The following is a 25,087-nucleotide window of genomic DNA, read 5'->3' on the forward strand; positions in this document are numbered from 1 at the left end:
ATTGCCACCTATGGTTGGCACAAGATCAGCAACAACAAGAAGAGAGTAAAATTTCAGCAAAAGGAAAAACAAAAGGAAAAGAAAAGAATAACAAGAGGGGTCAGGATTTGAACCCTAAACCTCCTAGTGCTCTCTAATGCAACAACCCACTCTGATATGCCCATGGGGCTCGACAGAGAAGGACCCAAGCAGAGGATATACTTTGTTGCGCTGCCCTACTACGAAACAGGAAAGAAAACAGGCAAAGAAAAGGGGGTGCAACACATGGGATTCGAACCCTGCACCTGACGATAACAACCACAAGGCTCAACCAGTGCGGTACGATTGGAAGTATGACAGAGAAGGGGACTGAATCTAATCATACTAGCAAACACCTACTGCTCTGCTCTGCACGTCGGCGACAGAGAGGACGCTGGAGCAGAACTACTGCTGCTGCTGCCCTCGAGGGGAGCCACCACTGCAACCCACACGAACTCGAGGGGGAGGAAGCCCCTGCTGCACCACAACCACACGCACAAGCACACGTGACAGCCACACACATACACCATTGCAACCTGATGCATCTGCTCCAGACCGAGAAGCACGGCGACAGGGAGATCGCCGGCATGTTCTGCTGCTACTGCGCGCTACCGGAGGGATCCACTGCTCCTAACCGACGCACTACGAGGGGAGGGATCGCTGATACGCACACACACGACACGGTTCCTCTACGCCAACAACACCACAACATCGCAAGCCCCTGCTACCGATCTGCTCGACAGAGAGGCACGCGCAGCACCACGGCGAAAACTAAGGTGGAGCCGAGGAGGAGAAGGAAGGGGAGGTTGCTCCTCACCTTGGGGAAGGGATGAGGGGTCCCGATCGGAGCAGAGTACTTGGCCGGAGACAACAAGGACGCCCTGATCTCCAGAACCGATGTAGGGGAAGGAGCACCGCGGGCGCGCCGTTGACGAGGTCGAGCTCGTCGGTGTGGTCGCTTCCCGACCCTAGCGATGATGGGAATGGAGCGCGGGGTCGAGGCCCGAGCTCCTGGACATGGCAAATGGCGCGGTTCGTCGACGATGGCGGGGTAGACGCGGCGAGGACCTCTCTGTTCTCTCTGCTACCCTACAGACTTACCTCTAGGAACGAAAGAAAGAGGAGGGAGATGGGGAATGGAGTGGCGGCGGCGGTGGAAGAGAGGGGGAACCCTAGGCCGAGGGGGCACGGACGCCAACAATATATGGGGGCCTTGACGTCCGAGCTCACGACGTCAACTTTCTCTGTCTCTCAGCGAGCTGACGGAAAGGGGAAGGAAGAGGACGGCGTCAGGAAAGGAGAAGGGGGGTCGCGCGCGCCTGGGCTCTCGCTAGTCAGAGAGGAACATGGGCCACCGAAGTGGGGAGGCCCATGCTACGCCAGGGGGAGAGGAGAATTCGCTGGGGGGTGTTCTATTTAGAAAACAACACAGAAAGGGGAAAATAACACAAGGTAAAACTTCTGGGATAAATTCAAAAGGAAATACCCCCTGGTTATATAAAAATATGACCTATTTAAATAAAACTAGAAAAAGGACCCGTGCGTTGCAACGGGAGAAAAATAATTATAATCTCCAATGATGGTGATCATATTATGTCTTTAAAATTTTAGGACATTTCTTGAAATGCATGAACATTTTTTGAATTAGCAAACATTTTTTTCAATTGCACTCAAAAATTAACACTCAAACTTTTTTTCAAAATCCACGACTTTTATTGTTTTCACCAACATTATTCTCAAAATTATGAATTTTTTTCTAAATATGCAAATATTTTTACAAAAATCTTGAGCATTTTTTGAATTCACAAACATTTTATATATTCTTCAAACTTTTATTTCAAAATTCCCAGTTTTATTAATTGCAAAAGTTTTTCAAAATTCTAAATTATTTAAACTAAAAAATGGAACAGAAAAATGAAAATAAAAAATGAGACTAAAAACAGAGGCACGAACTGTTTTGACTTTTGTTTAAAATCGTTGACTTTTTTATTTGATGGACATTTTCTCAAAGTGTAAACATTTTTTTATATGCAGATATTTTTAAAAACTTCTGAGTAGTTTTTGACTTCTAAAAAAATGTTTTTTTAATATTTTATTTCGAAATTCTTAGTTTCTTAAAATTGAGAAAAGTTGTTTGAAGTTCTAACTTATTTAAAGTAGAAAAACAAAATGGAACTGAAAACAAAAATAAAAAAAAATAAACTAAAAAAGCCCATCATGAAGCCTTGCTTGTCTACAGGCCCGACCAATGTTTGTTGGGCCACTACTCCATTGTTTCGTTTGGGCTTGTTGACCGGGGGGAGTGGGGGGTAGACGACGCCGCCGACGGAAGGCGACGAGCGGCACCACCACCTGGCACCTCACGCCCCACGCGTCAACTCTCCAGGCTGCCCGCCCTCCCTGCATGGAGGCGCTGGCGCGGCGCGGCGCCTACTTTACCCCGCACCCCGCGCCGCTCTTCTCGCCCGTACGTTCCGGCTCCCCCGCGCGGTGCTCCTAGACAGTGGTGCTGCTGCGACCTCGCCTCCGCTGACGGATGGCTCCGCGGTGGTGCTTCGCGTTGCTTCTGTTGCTGTGTGCGTTGGCGGGGGCGGACGCCTCGAAGGGGAGGTGGGACCCGGTGATCCGGATGCCGGGGGAGAAGGAGCCCGCCACGGCGCGCGGCGACGGGGGCTCCCAGGAGGAGGAGGAGGACGGCGTCGGGACGAGGTGGGCGGTGCTCGTCGCCGGATCCTCCGGCTATGGGAACTACAGGCACCAGGTGCTCCGGCTATGGAGTTTTACACGTCGCCGTCGCTCCTCCGGATCTCCGTCGCTGCTGGAAAAAGGATAAGATAAAACAAAGGATCGCGAGTGAAAATGTTACAGATGAAGGGGCGTTCTTGCAAATCTGAAATGTTTTTTCAGATATCCACTGAATCAGGGACTGCGGGTTGAATCCTCAAAAACGGAGGGACTTTTTTATAAAAAGGCCACGACGGACGACAGAAGCGCTCCGCGCTTTATTATTAGGGGAGATAAGATCAAGATTTTTAGGAGCAAATAATATTTCACAAAACAGAATTAATGCCTCTGTTTTGTTATCATTGCACCTGCTTAAAACACTCTTAAAAATCACCAAGCTAGCACAACTACACACTCACATTAATCCCTAAACAAAAGACATTTTTAAAGCAGAGATAATAAGGTGGAATTTTTAACTTGAGAATGAAGAGAGAAAAGGGTTTGCAAGTAAATAGAGGGTTTTGAAAATATGACAAACACCACTACTCTTAGTACTCCAACACATGACATCATAGCAGCACCTCATCACATATACAAGGTCACATGCATCACAAGGTAGCTAACCACAAGATCACCACCTACATTTAGTACTAACACCACATGAAATCATAGTGCAACAACACAAGACAAGGGCATGCAATGATATGCTATGCATGCATGCATGGGAAGGAAAAGAAACAATAAGGAGTCATCACAAGAAGTCATGGCACAATTGATATCATCACAACTCTGACAAGTTGGACCCACATGCAATAGGTTCCAAATATGGCAAGGTTACATCTGGGGCACCACACCTTCTCTGCTTCTCTGCTAACTCCTACAGAGTACTTACCTTGGGGAGGAAGGGAGAGATGGAGGGGAAGAAGAGAGGTGGCGGCGGCAGGAGGGAATGGAGAGGAACCCTAGGCGAGGGGAGGGGGCACAGATGCCCAGGATATAAGGGCCCCTCGACGTTTGTGCAACGGCGTTACTGCCCGCTCTCTCTCTGTCTCTCGGCTTGACGGAAAGGTGCGCACTGGGAGGGAACGGCGTCAGGTGGGAGAAGGAGGAGCGGGGTTGGGCTCCTATGCGCGAGGGAGGGGGAGATGGGCCGCTAAGTGGGAGGGAGCCCACTTAGTGCGCCAGAAAAAGAAAAGGGCCCTCTGGACTGTATTTCCTAATAAAAGACACCCAGACAGAAAAGAAAAGACACAATGCTAACTATGGTGGGAAAAATCAAACTAAAAATGTCCCTCGTCATGAAAATAATTATCCTATATAAATAAAATACAAACGGTATTTTTGGAGCAATTAAATTAATTACAAAACATCATTTGCATTATCTATTTTGTGAATAATTGCACCTCACAAACCAAGTTCCAAAACAGCAAAAACACATCTTGACATCCACCACAAAATAGACCAAATCATGGACATTTTTAAGACAAGGATGGGACAAGTGAATATGGAGCTTAATATAAAAGAGAGGGGGGAAGTTTCATAAACCTAGAGCAACCCCATAGCTTCCTACTACCATTGCACCACACTACAAGTCCACTTATCACACATACCATCATCACATCACAACTCATGGAACACAAGAACAACAATACAAAGGCAAGGATGAATGGGATGGAATGGATGCATGCATGCAAAAGGAAACAAAACAAGGGAATCATCACATGGAATATCACATGCACATAATATCATGTCAATGACAAGTTGGACCCACATAGAGAAGGTTCCAAATAGGGAAGGTTTACATATGGGGCACTACAAACTCTCCCACACTACAAAGAAGATCTCACCCTCGAGATCTAAGAATGAAAGAAATAGGGAAATTCGGAACAGAGGTGATCCTCGCGTTCCCACGTAGCCTCTTTATCGGAATGGTGAGACCACTGCACTTTGAGAAATTTGACAGTCTTGTTACGGGTCTTGCGCTCAGTTGCCTCGAGAACCACAACTGGATGCTCATGATAAGAAAGGTCAGGCTGAAGGTCGATGTCTTGAAGATGAACAGTGCGCTCGGGGGTCTTGAAACACCTCCGGAGCTGAGAAACATGGAACACATCATGGACATTTGCAAAGGTTGACGGAAGATCGAGCTGGTACGCAAGGTCACCTCTCTTGCCAACCACTCTTAACGGAACAACGAAACGAGGCGCAAGCTTGCCTTTGATGCCAAAGCGCTGCATACCCTTCATAGGCGACACCTCGAGATAGACAAAGTCATCAAGCTCATACGACATGTCACGGTGCATGCTATCATAATAGCTCTTCTGACGGGACTGAGCTGCTCTGAGGTTGTCGCGAATGATCCGACACATCTCCTCAGCTTCTTCTATGATATCATTGCCAAGGATCTGACGCTCGCCTGTCTCGGACCAGTTGAGCGGAGTACGACACTTCCTGCCATAGAGAATTTCAAACGGAGCCTTGCGAGAACTAGCTTGGTAACTGTTTTTATACGAGAACTCCACGAAAGGCAGACAATCTTCCCACTTCATGCCAAAAGAGATAACACAAGCTCTTAGCATATCCTCAAGAACTTGGTTTCATATACGAGAACTCTGCGAATGGCAGGCTCAGGAGTTATCTCAGATTCCTGTCTAGAAGTGCTTTGCATATCTCTCATGGGAAATATATCCTCAAAGAATGTAGCATCCCTCGACTCCACTATTGTACCGACCTTCACGTCAGGTACCTCAGATTTCACTACTAGAAATCTATAGCCTACGCTATTCTTAGCGTATCCCAAATTAACGCAGTCCACAGTCTTTGGTCCAAGCTGACGCTTCTTGGGGATCGGTACATTGACTTTCGCCAAATAGCCCCAAGTACGTAAGTACGAGAGCGTCGTCCTTCTCTTCGACCACTCCTCGTAGGGAGTGACCTCATTATCTTTTGTAGGAACTTTATTCACGACATGACACGCGGTCAATATAGCCTCCCCCCACCATGCCTTGGATAAACCCGATGTATCTAACATGGCATTAACCAAATCAGTTAGAGTACGTTTTTTCCGCTCGGCAACCCCGTTTGACTGGGTGAATAGGGAGGCGTCCTCTCATGAATAATGTCGTCTAGAGCACAAAATGAATCAAATTCGTTTGAGAAGTACTCTCCACCACGATCGGACCGGACTCGTTTAATTTTCTTTTCAAGTTGATTCTCAACTTCTGCCTTATAGATTTTAAAGTAGCGTAGAGCCTCATCTTTAGTATTTAACAGATACACATAGCAAAATCTAGTGGAATCATCTATCAATGTCATGAAGTATTTATTTCCACCTTTAGTCAACACACCATTCATCTCACAAAGATCAGAATGTATGAGTTCCAATGGTGCCAAGTGTCTCTCCTCTGCAACCTTGTGAGGCTTGCGAGGTTGCTTTGCTTGCACACACGAATGACACTTAGAACTATTGGCTAAAGTGAAAGTTGGGATTAAATTCAGTTTTGCTAGCCGCGACATAACACCGAAACTTATGTGACAAACACATGAATGCCAAACTTCAGATTCATTAACAATCGAATGAATATTGTTCACGACTTTATTACAAAAACCTGCAAGAGAAAGGCGGAACAGACCTCCGCATTCATAACCTTTTCCAACGAAAACTCCATATTTCGTAACTACTACTTTATTAGACTCGAATACCAACTTAAACCCTTCTCTACACAGAAGGGAGCCAATAACGAGATTCTTCCTGATGGCGGGGACATGCTGCACGTTCTTCAGCTGCACGATCCTTCCCGAAGTAAACTTCAGATCGACCGTGCCAACACCAAGAACAGAAGCACTCGCGCCATTCCCCATCAATACGGACCCGCGACCGGTGGCCTGATAAGAAGAGAACAATGATAAGTCATCACACACATGAATATTTGCACCCGTGTCCACCCACCAATCGGTGGACTGACAAACTGTAAATACAGTAAGTAAATTACCGTACCCAGATGCACCACTTTCATTGTTGCCCACAATCATATTGGCAGACTTGGAGTCCTGCGCCGGCTTCTTGTACTTGTTTGGGCATTTGTTCGCCCAATGTTCCTCAGAACCACAAGTATAGCAGCCAGCTCCCTTCTTATTCTTCTTCAAGGGCTTCTTTCCCTTCTTCTTGAAGTCGGTATTCTGTTGGACAAAATTCTTTCCCTTGGGCTTGTGGGAATTGAGGTTCCTCTGATGTACCATATTGGCAGCAGAAGAGCTTTCCACCGCTTTTCCATTGGAGTCCTTTGCTCTCGAGTTCTGCTCAACACTCAGATGACCGATGATGTCCTCTAGTGAGAACTCACGCCTCTGATGTTTCGGAGTAGTAGCAAAGTTCTTCCAGGAATTAGGGAGCTTAGCAATTATACAGCCCGCGACAAACTTGCCCGACAAATTGCACTTAAGAACCTCAAGTTCCTTAGCTATGCGTATTATCTCATGAGCCTGTTCCAATACAGAACGGTTGTCAACCATCCTGTAATCGTGGAACTGCTCCATAACATACATCTCACTCCTAGCATCGGTGGCCCCGAATATAGATTCGAGCGCCTCCCACAAGTCCTTGGCAACATGCATATGTAAATATGCATCAACCAGCTTATGTCCGATCACGCTAATGACTGCTCCAAGGAATAGGACGATGGCCTCCTTAAAGATCTTCTCCTGTTCAGGAGTGATAGTTTCCGTAGGAGTGACACCGGCTACCCAAAACACGTTAATAGCCGTGAGCCATAAGGTAGTTCTCGTTTGCCAACGCTTGAAATAAGTACCGGTAAACTTGTCCGGTTGCAGTGCAGCAGCAAAACCATTACTCGAAAAATTCCTACACACATTAGGTTTTTGGATTGTTGAGAAAATAGGCAATTTTCCGAGTAGATTAATCCAGGAAATAATTACTAATATGGCATTGACTAGGTTCATGACATACTGATCACAGAGTATACTAGCAAGTACTACGCATGTAGCAGAAACATCTACGCATATAGGCAGTACTACTAGTGCAGACAGAAACAGGAGAGAGATAAACATATCATACCCTCCGATCGGCCAATTGGCCGTAGCAGCAGCGGTGGCGGCGGCAGCATCCTGTGTCGCCTTCTTCTCGGCTTCGGCCTTCTCGCGGACGAGACGATCAGCTTCGCTTGGTGAAGACATGGCGATGACGAGGGCGACGCGGACGTAGATGAAGCAGACGGACGGAGGCGAGAAGTCGCGTGATCGCTCCCCAAAAACCTAATCGCCCCTCTCCCGTACAGGAACCGAAGAGGCGGGGTTTCGGAGGCCTGGTCTCTCATCGACCGTGTACGCGGTAAACGGGTCGGAGTCGCCGGCGGCAGGAGCAGCAAAAGGAACGAACGCGTGAGGCAGACGCGATCTGATTCTCCTGACGGCTAGGGTAGGCGATAGCCTGCTTATAAAGGCGGCTAGGTGGAGAGACGTGGGCCGAACCCACGTCCGAGTCGGTAACAGCCCACGATCCAACTCTCGGATCGTGTCGTGTCCGTTACGTATTCTCCGTTCCTGACCGGCAAAAATAAGTGCGTAGGTATGACCTCGGCTCAGCTCATTCCCGCGGCGCGTCGCGTCAGGACGAGGCGTGGCGGGCGGCGGAGGAGGAGTGCGCGAGGGCACCTTCTCTTCTCACTCTCCAATAGCATGTGGAAGAGAGACCCTTATAAAGGGGTCCAACTTCTCCTCCACTAGCGAGGTGGGACTAAACTTCCCACCACCTTGTCATGCCACCACCTACATGGGCCCTTGGAGATTTTTCTGAAATTATCTAATGGGCCTAAAGCCCACTACCAATTTCAACAATCCCCCACCAGATCTCAAGGGCACATCGTGTTCCCTCGTTCCAATCACTGTTTTAATATACTAGCATTTCAGTGAAGACCTGTTAAGGTTGAGCTTCACCTAGAGCAAGTAGCTACACCCCTTTACAACTGAACAATGGACTATGCCTTGAATTATCAGTTTGGCGTAAAGGAGCTTCACCACAAATCTTACTAGTACTAGACTGCCGAAGGTGACCCCTCGGGTGGAGCATATTAGTCACACTCCTGGCCTATTCATGAGTTTACTAGAGATCACCCAAATCTCATAGACTGTGACCAGCAGTCAAACTCATATAGGTGTGTTCCTCCAAAGATCACTCTGTAGGACAGCATCTTGCTTACACATAAGCTTTAGAACACATTAAGACAGTAGTCATCCTACCATAGAGTACCCGAGAGTATTGCATCTCCAACGGAGTGGGTTAGTAAAGTTACTCTCCTCAGTTCACCACTGGCTTGTTTTCCCAGGTCCTACTTCACGGGATCTCCAATCATATAGGTTGGGTTACTACTATGGCAACTCATGTGGGTCTCATACCCATCTCCCTCGATGCACTATCTATCACAACACGTGATAGCCCTTTAGTAAAGGGATCTGCCAGATTCTTAGCCGTTTGGATGTAATCCAACGCTATCACTCCGGAGTTTCTCAAACGTCTGACAGACTTCAATCTCATTCTTATATGTTTGTTGGACTTCATATTGTCCTTTGAACTCTTCACTTTAACAATAACTGTTTGATTATCGCAGTTCATAAGGATAGCCGGAACCGGCTTCTCAACCACAGGTAAGTCAATCAAAAGATCTCGAAGAAATTCTGCTTCGACACCAGATGTGTCTAATACTGTTAATTCTGCTTCCATTGTCGATCTCGTTAAGATCGTTTGCTTGCAAGACTTCCAGGAAACAGCACCACCCCCAAGAGTAAACATATACCCAGTAGTGGCCTTCATCTCATCAGCATCAGAGATCCAATTCGCATCACTATACCCTTCAAGTACCGATGGCTATCCCGTATAGTGAAGCCCATGGTTGACAGTACCTCTCAAGTAGCGCAGAATTCTTGCAACAGCACGCCAATGAACATCGCCCGGATTTGCAACAAACCGGCTAAGTTTGCTCACAGCAAACGCGATGTCAGGCCTCGTTGCGCTAGCTAGGTACATAAGCGAACCGATAATTTGAGAGAATCTCAATTGATCTATAGTTGTGCCTTTAAACTTTCGAATAAGCACACTAGGATCATATGGGGTTTGAGAAATTTTGCAGTCTGAATATCCAAAGCGACTCAAAATTTTCTCAACATAGTGGGATTGCAAAAGTGTAATCCCACCCTCATCATCTCTCAACAGCTTGATGTTCAAGATAACATCAGCCACCCCAAGGTCCTTCATCTCAAAGTTTTGAGACAGAAAAGACTTGACCTCCTCAATTACTTTGAGGTTGGTTCCAAATATCAGTATGTCATCAACATACAAGCACAATATAACTCCTTTGCGCCCACCATGGCGATAGTATACACATTTGTCAGCTTCATTAACAACGAAGCCAACATATGTCAGAGTTGTATTAAACTTCTCATGCCATTGCTTAGGTGCTTGTCTCAGACCATATAAAGATTTCAGCAACTTACACACCTTTGCTTCCCGACCTTCTATCACAAAGCCATCTGGCTGTTGCATATAGATTTCCTCATTTAGCTCTCCATTCATGAAAGCCGTCTTAACGTCCATTTGATGAACGAGAAGACCATGAGAGGTCGCCAATGAGAGTAGTACTCGAATGGTGGTCAGTCTAGCCACAGGTGAATAAGTATCGAAGAAATCTTCTTCTTCTTTCTGGGCATAGCCCTTGGCCACAAGCCTAGCCTTGTACTTTTCAATCGTACCATCGGGTCTAAGCTTCTTTTTGAACACCCACTTGCATCCCAATGGTTTGCAACCATAGGGACGATCAGCGATTTCCCATGTCCCGTTAGCCATGATGGAATCTATCTCGCTACGGACCGCAGCTTTCCAGTAATCAGCATCTGGAGAAGCATACGCTTCTGAAATAGAAGTGGGATTATCATCCACGAGGTATACGAAGAAATCATCACCAAAGGTCTTTGCAGTCCTTTGTCTCTTGCCCCTACCAAGGGTTTCCTCGTCATCTTCCTCAGGATTATCATCATGTGTTTGTTAATAATATTCCATAGGAATGGCAGGCTCAGGAGTTATCTCAGATTCCTGTCTAGAAGTGCTTTGCATATCTCTCATGGGAAATATATCCTCAAAGAATGTAGCATCCCTCAACTCCATTATTGTACCGACCTTCACGTCAGGTATCTCAGATTTCACTACTAGAAATCTATAGCCTACACTATTCTTAGCGTATCCCAAATTAACGCAGTCCACAGTCTTTGGTCCAAGCTTACGTTTCTTGGGGATCGGTACATTGACTTTCGCCAAGCAGCCCCGAGTACGTAAGTACGAGAGCATCGTCCTTCTCTTTGACCACTCCTCGTAGCGAGTGACCTCATTATCTTTTGTACAAACTTTATTCAGGACATGACACGCGGTCAATATAGCCTCCCCCCACCATGCCTTGGATAAACCCGGTGTATCTAACATGGCGTTAACCAAATTAGTTAGAGTACGGTTTTTCCGCTCGGCAACCCCGTTTGACTGGGTGAATAGGGAGGCGTCCTCTCATGAATAATGCCGTGTTCCGCACAAAATGAATCAAATTCGTTTGAGAAGTACTCTCCACCACGATCAGACCGGACTCGTTTAATTTTCTTTTCAAGTTGATTCTCAACTTCTGCCTTATAGATTTTAAAGTAGTGTAGAGCCTCATCTTTAGTATTTAACAGATACACATAGCAAAATCTAGTGGAATCATCTATTAATATCATGAAGTATTTCTTTCCACCTTTAGTCAACACACCATTCATCTCACAAAGACCAGAATGTATGAGTTCCAATGGTGCCAAGTGTCTCTCCTCTGCAGCCTTGTGAGGCTTGCGAGGTTGCTTTGCTTGCACACACGAATGGCACTTAGAACCTTTGGCTAAAGTGAAAGTTGGGATTAAATTCAGTTTTGCTAGCCGCGACATAACACCGAAACTTATGTGACAAAGACGTGAATGCCAAACTTCAGATTCATTAACACTCGAATGAATATTGTTCACGACTTTATTACAAAAAATCTGCAAGAGAAAGGCGGAACAGACCTCCGCATTCATAACCTTTTCCAACGAAAAGTCCATATTTCGTAACTACTACTTTATTATACTTGAATACCAACTTAAACCCTTCTCTACACAGAAGGGAGCCAATAACGAGATTCTTCCTGATGGCGGGGACATGCTGCACGTTCTTCAGCTGCACGATCCTTCCCGAAGTAAACTCCAGATCGACCGTGCCAACACCAAGAACAGAAGCACTCGCGCCATTCCCCATCAATACGGACCCGCGACCGGTGGCCTCATAAGAAGAGAACAATGATAAGTCAACACACACATGAATATTTGCACCCGTGTCCACCCACCAATCGGTGGACTGACAAACTGTAAATACAGTAAGTAAATTACCGTACCCAGATGCACCACTTTCATTGTTGCCCACAATCATATTGGCAGACTTGGAGTCCTGCGCCGACTTCTTGTACTTGTTTGGGCATTTGTTCGCTCAATGTTCCTCTGAACCACAATTATAGCAGCCATCTCCCTTCTTATTCTTCTTGAAGGGCTTCTTTCCCTTCTTCTTGAAGTCGGTATTCTGTTGGACAGAATTCTTTCCCTTGGTCTTGTGGGAATTAAGGTTCCTGTGATGTACCATATGGGCAGCAGAAGAGCTTTCCACCGCTTTTCCATTGGAGTCCTTTGCTCTCGAGTTCTGCTCAACACTCAGATGGCCGATGATGTCCTCTACTGAGAACTCACGCCTCTGATGTTTCAGAGTAGTAACAAAGTTCCTCCAGGAATTAGGGAGCTTAGCAATTATACAGCCCGCGACAAACTTGCCCGGCAAATTGCACTTAAGAACCTCAAGTTCCTTAGCTATGCATATTATCTCATGAGCCTGTTCCAATACAGAACGGTTGTCAACCAACCTGTAATCGCGGAACTGCTCCATAACATACATCTCACTCCCAGCATCGGTGGCCCCAAATTTAGATTCGAGCGCCTCCCACAAGTCCTTGGCAACATGCATATGTAAATATGCATCAACCAGCTTATCTCCGATCACGCTAATGACTGCTCCAAGGAATAGGACGGTGGCCTACTTAAACATCTTCTGCTGTTCAGGAGTGATAGTTTCCGTAGGAGTGACACCGGCTACCCAGAACACGTTCATAGCCGTGAGCCATAAGGTGGTTCTCGTTTGCCAATGCTTGAAGTACCGGTAAACTTATCCGGTTTCAGTGCAGCAACAAAACCATTACTCGAAAAATTCCTACATACATTAGGTTTTTGGATTGTTGAGAAAATAGGCAATTTGCCAAGTAGATTAATCCATGAAATAATTACTAACATGGCATTGACTAGGTTCATGACATACTGATCATGGAGTATACTAGCAAGTACTACGCATGTAGCAGAAACATCTACGCATATAGGCAGTACTACTAGTGCAGACAGAAACAGGAGAGAGATAAACATATCATACCCTCCGATCGGCCAATTGGCCGTAGCAACAGCGGTGGCGGCGGCGGCATCCTCTGCCGCCTTCTTCTCGGCTTCGGCCTTCTCGCGGACGAGACGGTCAGCTTCGCTTGGTGAAGACATGGCGATGACGAGGGCGACGCGGACGTACGGAGTCGCCGGCGGCAGCAACAGCAAAAGGAACGAACGCGTGAGGCAGATGTGATCCACGATCCGACGTCTCGGATCGTGCCGTGTCCGTTACGTATTCTCCGTTCCTGACCGGCAAAAATAAGCGCGTAGGTATGAGCTCGGCTCAGCTCATTCCCGCGGCGCGTCGCGTCAGGACGAGGCTAGGCGGGCGGCGGAGGAGGAGTGCGCGAGGGCACCTTCTCTTCTCACTCTCCAATAGCATGTGGAAGAGAGACCCTTATAAAGGGGTCCAACTTCTCCTCCACTAGCGAGGTGGGACTAAACTTCCCACCACCTTGTCATGCCACCACCTACATGGGCCCTTGGAGATTTTTCTGAAATTATCTAATGGGCCTAAAGCCCACTACCAATTTCAACAATCCCCCCACCAGATCTCAAGGGCACATCGTGTTCCCTCGTTCCAATCACTGTTTTAATATACTAGCATTTCAGTGAAGACCTATTAAGGTTGAGCTTCACCTAGAGCAAGTAGCTACACCCCTTTACAACTGAACAATGGACTATGCCTTGAATTGTCAGTTTGGCGTAAAGGAGCTTCACCACAAATCTTACTAGTACTAGACTGCCGAAGGTGACCCCTCGGGTGGAGCATATTAGTCACACTCCTGGCCTATTCATGAGTTTACTAGAGATCACCCAAATCTCATAGACTGTGACCAGCAGTCAAGCTCATATAGGTGTGTTCCTCCAAAGATCACTCTGTAGGACAGCATCTTGCTTACACATAAGCTTTAGAACACATTAAGACAGTAGTCATCCTACCATACAGTATCCGAGAGTATTGCATCTCCAACGGAGTGGGTTAGTAAAGTTACTCTCCTCAGTTCACCACTGGCTTGTTTTCCCAGGTCCTACTTCACGGGATCTCCAATCATATAGGTTGGGTTACTACTATGGCAACTCATGTGGGTCTCATACCCATCTCCCTCGATGCACTATCTATCACAACACGTGATAGCCTTTTAGTAAAGGGATCTGCCAGATTCTTAGCCGTTTGGATATAATCCAACGCTATCACTCCGGAGTTTCTCAAACGTCTGACAGACTTCAATCTCATTCTTATATGTTTGTTGGACTTCATATTGTCCTTTGAACTCTTCACTTTAACAATAAATGTTTGATTATCGCAGTTCATAAGGATAGCCGGAACCGGCTTCTCAACCACAGGTAAGTCAATCAAAAGATCTCGAAGAAATTCTGCTTCGACACCAGATGTGTCTAATACTGTTAATTCTGCTTCCATTGTCGATCTCGTTAAGATCGTTTGCTTGCAAGACTTCCAGGAAACAGCACCACCCCCAAGAGTAAACATATACCCAGTAGTGGCCTTCATCTCATCAGCATCAGAGATCCAATTCGCATCACTATACCCTTCAAGTACCGATGGCTATCCCGTATAGTGAAGCCCATGGTTGACAGTACCTCTCAAGTAGCGCAGAATTCTTTCAACAGCACGCCAATGAACATCGCCCGGATTTGCAACAAACCAGCTAAGTTTGCTCACAGCAAACGCGATGTCAGGCCTCGTTGCGCTAGCTAGGTACATAAGCGAACCGATAATTTGAGAGAATCTCAATTGATCTATAGTTGTGCCTTTAAACTTTCGAATAAGCACACTAGGATCATATGGGGTTTGAGAAATTTTGTTGTCTGAATATCCAAAGCGATTCAAAATCTTCTCAACATAGTGGGATTGCAAAAGTGTAATCCCACCCTCATCATCTCTCAACAGCTTGATGTTCAAGATAACATCAGCCACCCCAAGGTCCTTCATCTCAAAGTTTTGAGACAGAAAAGACTTGACCTCCTCAATTACTTTGAGGTTGGTTCCAAATATCAGTATGTCATCAACATACAAGCACAATATAACTCCTTCGCCCCCACCATGGCGATAGTATACACATTTGTCAGCTTCATTAACAACGAAGCCAACATATGTCAGAGTTGTATTAAACTTCTCATGCCATTGCTTAGGTGCTTGTCTCAGACCATATAAAGATTTCAGCAACTTACACACCTTTGCTTCCCGACCTTCTATCACAAAGCCATCTGGCTGTTGCATATAGATTTCCTCATTTAGCTCTGCATTCATGAAAGCCGTCTTAACGTCCATTTGATGAACGAGAAGACCATGAGAGGTCGCCAATGAGAGTAGTACTCGAATGGTGGTCAGTCTAGCCACAGGTGAATAAGTATCGAAGAAATCTTCTTCTTCTTTCTGGGCATAGCCCTTGGCCACAAGCCTAGCCTTGTACTTTTCAATCGTACCATCGGGTCTAAGCTTCTTTTTGAACACCCACTTGCATCCCAATGGTTTGCAACCATAGGGATGATCAGTGATTTCCCATGTCCCGTTAGCCATGATGGAATCTATCTCGCTACGGACCGCAGCTTTCCAGTAATCAGCATCTGGAGAAGCATACGCTTCTGAAATAGAAGTGGGATTATCATCCACGAGGTATACGAAGAAATCATCACCAAAGGTCTTTGCAGTCCTTTGTCTCTTGCCCCTGCCAAGGGTTTCCTCGTCATCTTCCTCAGGATTATCATCATGTGTTTGTTAATAATATTCCATAGGAATGGCAGGCTCAGGAGTTATCTCAGATTCCTGTCTAGAAGTGCTTTGCATATCTCTCATGGGAAATATATCCTCAAAGAATGTAGCATCCCTCAACTCCATTATTGTACCGACCTTCACGTCAGGTACCTCAGATTTCACTACTAGAAATCTATAGCCTACACTATTCTTAGCGTATCCCAAATTAACGCAGTCCACAGTCTTTGGTCCAAGCTTACGTTTCTTGGGGATCGGTACATTGACTTTCGCCAAGCAGCCCCAAGTACGTAAGTACGAGAGCATCGTCCTTCTCTTCGACCACTCCTCGTAGCGAGTGACCTCATTATCTTTTGTACAAACTTTATTCAGGACATGACACGCGGTCAATATAGCCTCCCCCCACCATGCCTTGGATAAACCCGGTGTATCTAACATGGCGTTAACCAAATTAGTTAGAGTACGGTTTTTCCGCTCGGCAACCCCGTTTGACTGGGTGAATAGGGAGGCGTCCTCTCATGAATAATGTCGTGTTCTGCACAAAATGAATCAAATTCGTTTGAGAAGTACTCTCCACCACGATCAGACCGGACTCGTTTAATTTTCTTTTCAAGTTGATTCTCAACTTCTGCCTTATAGATTTTAAAGTAGTGTAGAGCCTCATCTTTAGTATTTAACAGATACACATAGCAAAATCTAGTGGAATCATCTATTAATATCATGAAGTATTTCTTTCCACCTTTAGTCAACACACCATTCATCTCACAAAGACCAGAATGTATGAGTTCCAATGGTGCCAAGTGTCTCTCCTCTGCAGCCTTGTGAGGCTTGCGAGGTTGCTTTGCTTGCACACACGAATGGCACTTAGAACCTTTGGCTAAAGTGAAAGTTGGGATTAAATTCAGTTTTGCTAGCCGCGACATAACACCGAAACTTATGTGACAAAGACGTGAATGCCAAACTTCAGATTCATTAACACTCGAATGAATATTGTTCACGACTTTATTACAAAAAATCTGCAAGAGAAAGGCGGAACAGACCTCCGCATTCATAACCTTTTCCAACGAAAAGTCCATATTTCGTAACTACTACTTTATTATACTTGAATACCAACTTAAACCCTTCTCTACACAGAAGGGAGCCAATAACGAGATTCTTCCTGATGGCGGGGACATGCTGCACGTTCTTCAGCTGCACGATCCTTCCCGAAGTAAACTCCAGATCGACCGTGCCAACACCAAGAACAGAAGCACTCGCGCCATTCCCCATCAATACGGACCCGCGACCGGTGGCCTCATAAGAAGAGAACAATGATAAGTCAACACACACATGAATATTTGCACCCGTGTCCACCCACCAATCGGTGGACTGACAAACTGTAAATACAGTAAGTAAATTACCGTACCCAGATGCACCACTTTCATTGTTGCCCACAATCATATTGGCAGACTTGGAGTCCTGCGCCGACTTCTTGTACTTGTTTGGGCATTTGTTCGCCCAATGTTCCTCTGAACCACAATTATAGCAGCCATCTCCCTTCTTATTCTTCTTGAAGGGCTTCTTTCCCTTCTTCTTGAAGTCGGTATTCTGTTGGACAGAATTCTTTCCCTTGGTCTTGTGGGAATTAAGGTTCCTGTGATGTACCATATGGGCAGCAGAAGAGCTTTCCACCGCTTTTCCATTGGAGTCCTTTGCTCTCGAGTTCTGCTCAACACTCAGATGGCCGATGATGTCCTCTACTGAGAACTCACGCCTCTGATGTTTCAGAGTAGTAACAAAGTTCCTCCAGGAATTAGGGAGCTTAGCAATTATACAGCCCGCGACAAACTTGCCCGGCAAATTGCACTTAAGAACCTCAAGTTCCTTAGCTATGCATATTATCTCATGAGCCTGTTCCAATACAGAACGGTTGTCAACCAACCTGTAATCGCGGAACTGCTTCATAACATACATCTCACTCCCAGCATCGGTGGCCCCAAATTTAGATTCGAGCGCCTCCCACAAGTCCTTGGCAACATGCATATGTAAATATGCATCAACCAGCTTATCTCCGATCACGCTAATGACTGCTCCAAGGAATAGGACGGTGGCCTCCTTAAACATCTTCTCCTGTTCAGGAGTGATAGTTTCCGTAGGAGTGACACCGGCTACCCAGAACACGTTCATAGCCGTGAGCCATAAGGTGGTTCTCGTTTGCCAATGCTTGAAGTACCGGTAAACTTATCCGGTTTCAGTGCAGCAGCAAAACCATTACTCGAAAAATTCCTACATACATTAGGTTTTTGGATTGTTGAGAAAATAGGCAATTTGCCGAGTAGATTAATCCATGAAATAATTACTAACATGGCATTGACTAGGTTCATGACACACTGATCATGGAGTATACTAGCAAGTACTACGCATGTAGCAGAAACATCTACGCATATAGGCAGTACTACTAGTGCAGACGGAAACAGGAGAGAGATAAACATATCATACCCTCCGATCGGCCAATTGGCCGTAGCAGCAGCGGTGGCGGCGGCGGCATCCTCTGCCGCCTTCTTCTCGGCTTCGGCCTTCTCGCGGACGAGACGGTCAGCTTCGCTTGGTGAAGACATGGCGATGACGAGGGCGACGCGGACGTACGGAGTCGCCGGCGGCAGCAGCAGCAAAAGGAACGAACGCGTGAGGCAGATGTGATCCGCGATCCGACGTCTCGGATCGTGTCGTGTCCGTATTCTCCGTTCCTGACCGGCAAAAATAAGCGCGTAGGTATGAGCTCGGCTCAGCTCATTCCCGCGTCGCGTCGCGTCAGGACGAGGCGTGCCGGAGGAGGAGTGCGCGAGGGCACCTTCTCTTCTCACTCTCCAATAGCATGTGGAAGAGAGACCCTTATAAAGGGGTCCAACTTCTCCTCCATTAGCAGGGTGGGACTAAACTTCCCACCACCTTGTCATGCCACCACCTACATGGGCCCTTGGAGATTTTTCTGAAATTCTCTAATGGGCCTAAAGCCCACTACCAATTTCAACACCAGCTAGCTATGGAGTATATATGAAGAGTAATCTGACAGTTCTCCAGAAAAGAAAGCAAATCATTATCTGAAAACAAAGTGCCAAAGAACATGTGCATACTGAAATAATCAAGTCAGATTGGCCAAATCAGAGTATAAATATTAAATAATGATAGGAGCATAGACTATTCAGATGGTCCATTGCCCCATGTGCTGTGCTGTAAAAACATTGCTGGTGTCGTAGAAGAGACCATGGAAATACATGAAGGTGGATTTTGCATTTTCAGCGGAGGCGCATACGGTGAAAATTCGATAGAGCCAGCCTTTATACAGACATGGTTCTTTTGTCCAAAGGTCTGAACCAACGTGGATACTGCAAGGGAAGGAATCCCGTACGGTTGCTTTTCTCTTCCTGAAATAATAATGGAAGCATTGGTTACAGAAAGATGAAACAGTGTTTAAAACTTTAAATAACCAACGAGGTTCATTGTATATCAATACTCACAAAGAAATACTATGGTATTAATGGCAGGTAGTTTTGTTTTTAACTAGACTAGAGAGCTACTTATTATTAGTATATATGAAGAGTAGACTGTTTTTCAGAAAAGAAAGCAAACTATTACCTGAAACAAAGTGCCAAGGAACATGTACAGACATAAGTAAACAAAAGTCAGATTGGCCCATTCAGCAGCATATGTGATGAAACTGGCATAGAGCATTCAGATGGTCCATTGCCCCCATGTGCTGCAAGTAGATAGATATGCCCCAGTTGTTTGAAACACATGTGCTCACCACTAAACAATTGCGCAATTAGTTCAAGCCTCCGGGACTGATGGAAGCCCAAAAGATAGCTCTCCATTGGTTCAGCCATGGCTTAATTAGTGCAAGCTTCCACTGCTCCACATGACTCTAAGGACTAAGGTTGGGGACCTGTTCTTAATTATGACAAAGACGAGTGCCGACCCGAAAGGTACATGTCTGTATGACTACCACTAGTCTTTTTGTTTTTTGTTTGAGGCGAGACTAGTAGACTACCACTGGTCAGTCAATAACAGTGCCCCTTCTTCCACGGCCCACAAGTGGTTCCCCGTGTGCCCCTTCATTTTAGATGGTAAAAGCATCAAGTGTTCTCGAAGGTGACATAGTTGTTACTTGTACTAGACGAGCGGTGAGTAGCAGGACGCAGAGCACACATACATCAAGATAAAGGCGAATCTATCTATGCACCATGATTCTTTTGTCCAGGAATATATATTATCTGAACTGTAGTTGACACACGAGGGCATGGTATTGTCTAGTCAGAATATGCTATACTACCAAGTACTTCCTCTGTTTCAAAATAAGGAGCGGCGTTCTAACCGGTCCCCAAATTAGAGCTGCATGCCACTCCGCTCTGCAAAGCAGAGCGGAGGGATGCTAAACAGGTCCTAAGTGTCTTTCTATACAAACTTTAGTATAAAGTCTATTAATATTAGGACATTTATTTTAAAAAAGAGAAAGTATTATACTACTCTCTTCGATTCAAATTAATTAACACAGCTTTAGTAATACAATTTTATACGGAGCAGTATAATTTTTCCAAACGTATACGTTTAAGCTGTCTATGTATCTGCTAGCCACGAAAGCGGTGAAGATTGAGCTGACCGTCCTGAGCAAGCGCCAAGGGCTGATGGTTAGTCGGTGATGCTGAACCTGGCGATCCCATTTTTCCGCTGGTCATGGCTGCCATGGTTCCAAGGTCCTGCAGAACCCGGCAGTCACTCTGTTTCAGAGCTCCCCCGCGGCGCCTAAACAAAACAGAGCAAGAATGTACTGTGGAGTCTGCAGTTACTTGTCTAATTTCCCTAAAAAAAGTTACTACTAGTTATCTAATTGTCACTCTGGACCCTAATAAAAACGAATTTTCACTCTCAAGCCTCTAACCAATCAACCTAAGAAAAATGATCCAAAATGAGATCAAATGTTTCTTACAGCAGTTCACACTTTCTCAAACTGTTCATCATGGATACAGAAAAAAGAAACAGATGGGGAACGGAAATCAATGACCTAGTCAAGCACCAGAACACAACTGACAAAGTATACGCAGGCTTGACAATCGGAGATCGCAGGCCTGTGTCAACAAAACACCAGACAGCCCATAGGATTTACATGTTGCAATTTCCATTATGATATCCACATATAACGAACAAAGCGCACAATGTATGGCACTTTTCATCAACTAAAAAAAGAAGAAAAAGAAAAAGGATGAAGCTCTATGGTATACTAGCTATCAGCAAAGAAGGTAAAGAAAAAGATGTACATTTGACTTATGGTCAGCACTGTGCAACCATGGCAGTATAAAAAAGGCGCAAAGTATATCAGGTCTGTAAATGTTTATTTTCAAAAACGGTTTTTTACATCTCCAAACCGCGAGGCGAGAGATGCTACCAAGGCTTCAGGTCACCGACCGGGCCGGCAGTCCAGTTCAGACGGGCCTGGCCGGGCTTCAAGAAGACGCTTTCGCCATGCGGAAGCTTGCGAGCAAGCCCATTGAGTATCTGATGGAACGCATCCCCTGCTTGAGCTGGCTGGGGGAACAGCATAGCCTGCTTCATCGAAGGGTTTGCTAGAAGCCTTTGCTTCCTCAGTATGTCCTCTGTTGGTATGGATGTCAGGATGCTGTCCAGCCTCGGGACATCCTCCTCGGGAACAAACACGCCGATTTCCTCCCATGGGATGGCGTCGGCGAAGGGCAGGACGATGTCGTCTGCGATGATCACCGGGATGCAACCGAAAACCACGGCTTCCACCAGCCTGGGGCTCCATGGAGCCCAGCCCAATGGACACAGGCAGAACACAGACCTTTGCATATCTTCGTAGTACGTTGGTGGGTGATCCGTTGAGATGTCGAACAGCGGGTTGTTCTTGAAGTTCTCCCAGACAGATGCACGAGCACCTCTGTAGAATACATAGAAATGTGAGATTGACAATACAATACAATACAATAAGAGGGAATAGCAGGGTCTATAGGACTGACTGCATTCTTTTTCGACAGACAAAAATTTACCTCGCATAGTATCCACCCTCGGGATCATTGCCGGTGTCGTAGAACAGACCACGGAAGTATACGAAGATGGATCGAGGGGTCTCTCCGGGAATAAGGTGATTTTGCATTTTCTGCGGAGGCGCAAATGGCGGAATTGTGATGGAGCCGTCCTTCAAGCAGACATGGTTCTTTTGTCCAAAGGTCTGAACCAGCGTGGCACGCTGAAGCAAGGGAAGGATTCCTCGCCCAATTGCCTTCTCTTCCTGAAATAATAATTTAAGCTCGTGTTACAGACAGGCAAAATTGTGTTGGAATAAGCATCCAGATAATGTGCCAATCAGAAGAAAACATGGTATGACTTGGCAGATTGGCATGCACTGTAGTTATTTTCAATTGGACAGTTAACTATAAATCTAAAGAGTAGTAAGACTGCCTTCTTTATACAGAAAAAACAAGCAAATGATTATCTGAAACAAAGGAACAGAACATGTGCAGACTGAAGTACTTAAGTCAGAGTTGCCTATTCATAAAGCACAGATAATAAAACTAGCATCTTGATGACCCACTGTCCACATGCTTTGTGCTGCAATTAGATATCCCCCAGTTGTTCAAAACACATGTACTCCAGTACTAAACAACTGCTTAACATCTAGTATTCAGTTAATCAAATAAAAAGCAAGGATTTGCTCATATGTCTGTACCTGATAATGGAAGCAAGCGCCAAAGTCATGTGGTGTGACAAAGAAATGATCTGCCCCCTCCGATCTATTCCAGTAAGGCCATTTCGTTGCGATCAGCTCGATCGCGCTGCGCATCATCCGCGGAGACTTGAAGGGCAAGGGGAGACCCGAAGGCGTCAGGTCGCATGTCGGGTACACAGGTGTGTAGAACCAATCTGCCTCCTCGGGATTAGTAGTCCGGACCGCGCTCGACAGCAGGAACCGGTGCATGAAGATCTCCGCGGCGAACATGTGGTTCAGGCACCTAGGGTCTTTCTTCAGCAGCTTCTTGTTGTATTTTCCAGGGAGATCATAGATAAACACCTTGAGACGCCCAACAGGGTCATCGTCCAGCACGTCACCAGCACTTCCTGCATTTCGTTGGCCACAGGACATCTATGAGTGTTGCCCAAAAGCAGAGGAAAGAATATGCCAAGCTTGATAACATGATCACATAGCAATATAGCATTTTGAAAGGATTATATGATAAGCAAGGTCTAACTCTAATGCTCTATGCTCAATGGCATGAATCATGATTGCCCTAAGCAAGGTACATGGCTTGACTACAACAACATAAGTGTTAATATCATCTGGGTGTTCAAGAAAAGATTGTTTGGATTGAACCAGAAACTAGAACAATTATTTGGAGGTAGAACACCAATAGAAACTACCCCATTCCACCTATCTGTATCATGATAATCCAGCTGCATCTGACTCTGAAAAAAGGGACCTGTGAATTCAGGCTGGGGAAGTCTAACCACAAGCAATCAAACATGGAAATTCCCTAATATAAGATGCCAAAAAATGCTGTCTTTAGCGGCTTCTTAGACGCAGGACACGAAACTAAATCAAGCAGTTCTAGTTGGACAAACTGACAATACTGTGGGTATCAAGTCAAGACAAGGCCCCTCACCTGAGATCCTCTCTGTCTGGTGGCCCTGCTGCGCCGCCGCCTGCTGGGCCTCCGCCGCAACAAACAGCGCCGCCGCCGCCGCAAGAACCGCAATGGCAACCAAGACCCGCCTCTCCATCATCCTCCCGATCCCCACAAGCCTGCCCCTCTCCCCAGCACCTGTGTCTCCTCCCCGGCACCTGCTCTGCCCTACTGAACCTCTAGGCGGCAACCGCCAGGGCTAGTTAAAGAAGAAGAGAACGGGGGAAGGCAAGAAGCTTTTCCGGCAATCCCTTCCTTGCCCCACCAAGAAGCGTTTGGTGGTGCGGCGGAAGGTGAGGAGGGCCTATCCTAGGCTTCCCTACGCCGAGGCCGAGCTTGAAGAACAATGGGAGCGGCTCGTGCTTACCTCAAGGGAGGGAAGGGGGTGGAGGGGATTAATACTGTTGGCTGACGAGAGAGGAGGGTGGGGGAGAGCTGTCCGCGGCTGATTCTTCCCTCCCTCTTGTTGCTTCCTGCGGCTTTCCTTCACTTTCCGTGCACACCAATGGTGGATGAGCTGTAGGGCGCTCTGGATTAGTCTGATGCCGCGTGTTTTCCAGGGAGGTTTGGTGAGCCCCTTCCCGTCCGCTGCCGGGCTTCTTTCCTGCTCCCTTCACCTCACCCAACTTGGACATTCGACCTCTCACTTGCATTGTCTTTACCTTAAGCATGTCAACTTGTCAACTGTCAAGTCCTCTCTCTTTTTCTCTCATTCTTTAGCATGGAGTAATTATTTGTTTTGTTTAGGAAGGTAAGTAATTGATTGATACGTACTATTGTATTTGGGTGCTCTGTCTCTTTCTCCAAGTCACTAGAAAAGTATGTAATTAATCTGCACATGGAATGAATGGAATTATACCAAGTGGTTGCTCTGTGGGCCCAAATCAAGTGGGGACCAGGTGGACGTCGTGGAAGAGGCGGATATCGGAGGGATAGGAAACCCGCTTCACAAGACGCGATCGACGGCTCAAATCATTTCTGGCGACAATTGGGAAGCGAATAAGAGTGGTATTACTATCTGAGGTGGTGAGTAGTTGAACCACGTGGCACTGGAAAGGTGGACACTTATTGTCGTGAGTCATCATCATTTTTTCAACTCACGCATTCTCCTTAGTAATCCGAACTGTTTTGTTTTCACATTGGATGAATAGAAATTATACCAAGTGGCTACTCTGTGGGTCCAATCAAGTGGGACCTGGTCGAATTGGTGGAAGAGCCAAAGGTAGAAGTAACATCAAATCCACTCCGCAAGCCAAAACCGACGTCTCAAATCGTTTCTAGTGCCGAATAGACGAATGATAACATGCAAGTAGGAGTTGCGTGACCAACTGAGTGGGCGGGTGGTTAAACCATGTGGCACTTGAAGAGATAGCCACTTATTGTTACGACCGTGATCATTTTCTCGATC

General features: G+C 46.1%; 1 protein-coding gene across 1 annotated transcript; it reads right to left on the reverse strand.

Moving 5' to 3' along the window:
• Positions 1-21,144: 21,144 nt before the first annotated feature.
• Positions 21,145-24,264, reverse strand: LOC123445306 (probable glucuronosyltransferase Os01g0926700). The gene is made up of 4 exons (XM_045122267.1): positions 23,659-24,264; positions 22,728-23,116; positions 22,048-22,289; positions 21,145-21,938 (listed from the first exon to the last, which is right to left on the reverse strand). The coding sequence occupies exons 1-4, from the start codon at positions 23,777-23,779 to the stop codon at positions 21,425-21,427; spliced, it is 1,266 nt and encodes a 421-aa protein (XP_044978202.1). The 5' UTR covers positions 23,780-24,264; the 3' UTR covers positions 21,145-21,424.
• Between the last annotated feature and the right edge of the window lie 823 nt (positions 24,265-25,087).

Source organism: Hordeum vulgare, chromosome 3H, assembly GCF_904849725.1.
Source record: "Hordeum vulgare subsp. vulgare chromosome 3H, MorexV3_pseudomolecules_assembly, whole genome shotgun sequence".
Lineage (NCBI taxonomy): Eukaryota > Viridiplantae > Streptophyta > Magnoliopsida > Poales > Poaceae > Hordeum > Hordeum vulgare.